Source organism: Mustela erminea, chromosome 16 (assembly GCF_009829155.1).
Source record: "Mustela erminea isolate mMusErm1 chromosome 16, mMusErm1.Pri, whole genome shotgun sequence".
NCBI lineage: Eukaryota > Metazoa > Chordata > Mammalia > Carnivora > Mustelidae > Mustela > Mustela erminea.
In genome coordinates, this window is record NC_045629.1 from 83,665,288 (window position 1) to 83,670,136 (window position 4,849).

At 68.8% G+C, this 4,849-nt stretch overlaps 1 protein-coding gene across 1 annotated transcript; it reads right to left on the minus strand.

Moving 5' to 3' along the window:
* Positions 1 to 719: 719 nt before the first annotated feature.
* On the minus strand, positions 720 to 4,127 carry ARC (activity regulated cytoskeleton associated protein). The gene is made up of 3 exons (XM_032316759.1): positions 2,122 to 4,127; positions 1,769 to 1,879; positions 720 to 1,536 (listed from the first exon to the last, which is right to left on the minus strand). The coding sequence occupies exon 1, from the start codon at positions 3,962 to 3,964 to the stop codon at positions 2,774 to 2,776; it is 1,191 nt and encodes a 396-aa protein (XP_032172650.1). The 5' UTR covers positions 3,965 to 4,127; the 3' UTR covers positions 720 to 1,536; positions 1,769 to 1,879; positions 2,122 to 2,773.
* Between the last annotated feature and the right edge of the window lie 722 nt (positions 4,128 to 4,849).

The window sequence follows — 4,849 nt, forward strand, 5'->3', positions numbered from 1 at the left end:
CCTGTGACCGACGGCTCGCTGTCCACCCCCACTGGGCCTGGTTCTCCTCGAACCCCAGCTGGTTCAGGGGTTTGAGCCTGCTCACGCGAGCTCTCCCTCTCTCGGGGGCCTCGAAAGCCCACAGAGACCACGGAGGCTGGCCACCCGCAGGACACAGGTGGCCGTCGTCTCTCAGTTCTTGAACCCACCCGTGGGTTTATATTAGTGGCACTTTTCTCATTTTGCTGATGAGGAAACAGACTTGGGCAGAACACAGCTATGACCCAGGACTTGTCAGGGGCACCTCCCAGTGGGGATCTTGCCTTGCTAGGTGCTGGAGAAGACCCCTAGGCGGAAGCCCTGGGCCTCCGTGGGGGCGGAGCCCTGGCGACAGGAGAGCTCTCAGGACAGCCCACACCCCAGCAGGCGGGGTGCACAGGTTGTTGGGGGCCAGTCCTCTGCTTAGCCAGGAGGAGTCTCCGGGTCTCTCCACCACTGCCTGCCTCAGGCCTGGAGGCCACAGGTCTTTGGCTTCCACAAGGGGAGCCCCTCAGCCCTACTTCCCTGGGGATCCAGGACCCCTGGCCTGCGGGGTGGCGGGCTGTGTTCCCTCCAGACCCAAAGAGCGTTCAGTCTGCGCTCATGGGGCTTCCAGGAACGCACCTCCCCGAGCTGCCCCCCTCCACAGCTCCACACCCGTCAACCGAACCCGGCAGAGAAACAACAGCGTGCACAGAGAAGTTTCATTGTTTTATTAACAAAATCTTACAAAAGAGTCTGTCTTCAGGTAAGGTGATGAGGTACACGTGGCCCGGCCCTACATTCAAGGCCAGACCCGCCGGGTGGGGGGGGGACAGGCCACACACACTACTGAGGACCCCAGGGCCTCCCTGCACCCCTGGGTTATGGCTTATGTACAAAAATAAAATCTGGGGGGGGGCGCCGGCAGGGGTGCAGGATGGAGGGGCTGGCAGCCATCATTCTCCTAAATCTGGAACCCCCCACCAGCTGGACAGAAAGGAGAACCCCCAGCCAGGGCCTGCTTGGCCTGCAGACATGAGTGGCCGGCCAGCACCAGGGCGTTCGTGCCGGCAGAGCTGGGGGTCTGGGCCCCAGCAGTGGTGGGGCCTGGCAGAGAGCCCCCTTAAACCCCGGGTGCAGGGCTTCTGAGATCTCCTGCGGTGGGGCCCGGGCCTGGGGCTGTGGGCAGGGGCTGGGGCTGTGGCCTCAGCCTCAAATCTCCTGGAAAGCTCTGGCAGGAGAGGGTGGCCGCCGTGCCGTGGGCAGGGCTTCCGGGGCTGGAGTGAGACAGGCCCTGCAGTAGCAGGCCCCAACTCCAGCCACAGTGGCCATGGGGGCGGGCAGGCTGGTGGCCAGCGGGGCAGGCCCTGGCCCTCACGCTGGCATGTCTTCATCACCAGCTCTCTGCCGGTCGCGCCCTCTCTGCGGCGCCTCTGCTGACCTCGGGGTCTCCTTCTTGTGTGCAGGCAGCTTGCGGGGGGAGGGGGAGGGACTGCACCAGGCTCAGCAGCGAAGGCTCTGTAGGAGCCTTAAGACCTGGAAGAAAGACACAGGCTGTCAGGGACATGGACCGCAGGCTAGGAGAGGCTGCCCAGGAGGGCTGGGGGTGGGGGGAGTTCTGGGGCTGCTGCTCCCCCAGGGCCAAGCCCCCACTGTGGGCTGCCTCTCAGTGCCCAGAGCACTGGGCTGGGGGGCGCTGGGCCTGGGATCCTGGGGCAGGGGAGTGGCGGGGCAGGGACTCTCCATGGGAGAGAAGGGGCCACCGTACCTGTCGTCACTCTCCTGGCTCCTCAGCGGAGTTTGAGGACTCAGGCCCCGTGGGACCCTCCGCAGTGAGTCCTGGAGCCCAGGCGATTCTTTTCCAGGCTGGGCTGGATCACTGGTGCCAAGGAGAGAGAGCACGGGGTCCTGTGAGCGCAGGCTCTGCCTTCCCACCGCGCTGGCGCCCACCCCAGCCTCCTCCCAGATCCCTGGGGTCTCTGCTCCGTTCCCACCACTGCACGCTGCAGCCTCCCACCCCACCCCTACAGCTGACCTGCTGGGGACACCCCTCCCCTGGGGCCAGGCCCTTCCCTACCCTACAGTGCCCCCTCTTGGGGGTGCCTCGGGGCTGGGGCTCACCTGAGGAGCCAGGAGGCACCAGGACGCCAGGTCTGCAGCCGCGGAGCTGCTGCTGCTGCTGCTGCTGCTGCTGCTGCTGCTGCCGCCGAGCCGGAGGCTCCGGAGACTCTGGCTTTCTGCCAGCAGGAGCGAGGCTCGCCGCTGCCGGAGGCTGGCCGGCTGCCCTGGGCGGCGGCAAGAGTGCCAGCCGCCGGCTGCAGCCGGCTGCGCGGCAACTGCCCCAGAGGGAGGCGGCGCTGGTGCTGTCTCAGCTTCTGCTCTGGGGCTGCCCCTTGGGCTTGGCGCTCACTGGACTGGGCCATCTGCACACTTGATTTCTGAGTGCCCAGGGGGCGGGCGGTGGGGGTGAGCAGAACGAGGCTGGGAGATCCTGTGGTGGCCAGAGAGTGTGCAGGGAGTGGATGGGGGCATCGGAGGCCAGGAAAGATAGACAGAAGGCAGGTGACGGGGCGGGGGCCCTTTGCTGCGTGGGGGTTGCCGCCCACAGCTGGACGGCATGTCTCTGTGGGAGTCAGGCTGGCAGGCTGAGGTCGGGTGCCCAGCCGGGTGAGGAAGAGAGGCTCCCCGTGCAGGGGTCAGCCAAGCTCAACAGTCCTGGCTGGCGAAGGCCACAGGTGGGGTCCGGTGGGCAGGCCGGGGCCTGGGCTGGCCTCTACTCGGGCTGGGTCCGGTCACTGGCCACGGACTCGCTGGTGAGGGCCGGTGTGAGGGCGTCGGGCTCATCCTCGGTGGGGACAGGGGTGCCGGTGGGCTCGGCCCCCTGCTCCAGGCCGTCCTGCACTTCCCGGCCTCGCTGGATCAGCTGCTCCAGGGTCTTGGGCAGCGGGTGGCGCAGGAAGCGCTTGAGCTTGGGCTGCAGGGTGCCCACCACGTACTGGATGATCTCCTCCTCCTCTGCGTCCACGTACAGCGTCTGGTACAGGTCCCGCTTGCGCCACAGGAACTGGTCCAGCGGCTCCCCCTGCTTCTGCGGCAGGTCCAGCTCCCGCTGGATGGCCTCCCGGGACAGCGTGCCCTCGCTGTACTGAAGGAACTCTTTCTTGAACTCCACCCAGTTCTTCACCGAGCCCTGCTTGAACTCCCACCACTTCTTGGCCGGCCCGTTCATGTGGTTCTGGATCTGCGACAGCCAGTACTCCTCCGAGCCGCCTACCTGGCGCAGGTACTCCTCCAGGTGGCTGAGGAACTCCCTCGGGTCCTCGAAGATCTGCGTGTCCACGCCGGGGCTCGGCTGCCCGTCCTCACTGCTCCCCCAGGGCGGGTACTGCTGGTCCTCCCCGGGCTCCTGTCCTGGCAGCTCCCCAGCAGCCGGCGGAGGGGTGATGGCGTAGGGGCTGACCGGGTAGTCGTAGCCGTCTGCCTCCTGACAGTAGCCCTCTGGACCCCCGACGCCCACTGAGACGGTGTGGCGAGACGGCTCGTTGCCCACCGGGTACTTGCCGCCCATGGACTCCAGGCGGTCGGCCCACTTCTCCAGCCGGTAGAAGACCTCCCGCCACACGTGCATCTCCCGCTTGACCCAGCGCTCCAGGTTGGCGATGGTCTCCTGGCAGCGACACAGGCAGGCCTTGATGGACTTCCTCCAACGCTGCGAGTCGCCGGTGGGCACGTAGCCGTCCAGGTTGCTCTCCAGCTTCCCGACCGACCGGTGCAGCCCCTTCAGCTCCCGCTCCACCTGCTTGGACACCTCGGTCAGCAGGTGCCGGTGGGTCCTCCGCACGTGCTCCAGCATCTCGGCCCGGCACTTACCGATCTGCAGGATCACGTTGGGCTTGGCCGCCGGCCCGCCCCGCGGCCCGGGGTAGGCGTGGAGGCCGCCGCTCGTCCTGTGGTCCAGCTCCATCGGTGCGCAGGTGGCCGCGGCGGTCGGACTGGCGCGAGGCGGCGGACTGCAGTGTCCTGCTGGGCCGGCGGTGCGGTGCAGCCGAGAGGGTCCCTTCGGTCCCGGCGCTGCGGCGGCGGAGCGCGGGAGAGCGCGGGCAGGCGGAGAGGAGCGGGGAGCCGCGACGCCGAGCTCTGCGCCCTGCCGCCGCCGCCGGCCCTTTATGCGGCCGCACGGCCGTGGGCGGCCCCTCGCCGAGCCCCCGCTCCCATTGGTCCCCGCCGGGCTCCCCGCCCCGCGCGCCCCGCCTCCCGCGCCCGCCCGCGCGCCCGGCGCCCCGGGAGGACCCGCCCCCCGCACGCGCCAGCGGCCCGGGTGACTAATCCGCCTGCGGGCTCCGGACGCCCCCTCCCCGGCTCATTCAGCCTTCGGGGCGAGGGATGGTGCCGGCCCCGGCGACACCCCCCTGCCCGCGACCGGCGGAGGTGGAGGGGCGCAGGTGTGATTCCGCGGGGGCCTGGAGCCGGTACTGAGCTGCCCCCACCCACCCAAAGGTTAGGAGGAAGCCCCTCCCTCCCCCTGGGTCTCTGGGTGGGCCCCCTCCTCTCCAGCCTCCGTCCTCTCTAGGGGGCCGGGTGGTGCTCGACTCCGCTCTCCCGGGGCCTCAGTGCCCGTGTCCAGTCCGGCGTGGCTGGAAATCCCGCCACGGGTGAGCCCTAGCGACCCCCGCCCCCACGACAGCCATCCAGACCCTCCTCCCCGGAGCTGAAGGCTGCGAGGAGCTTTCCTGTGGTGGACAAGGGCACGCACGCCCCAGAGTCCGGTGTGGGTTCCCAGGTGTGGCCTCTAGCTCCTGTCCACCCCTGCCCTGGGGGCTCTCAATCTGGGCGCCGGACTGGTCCTCCC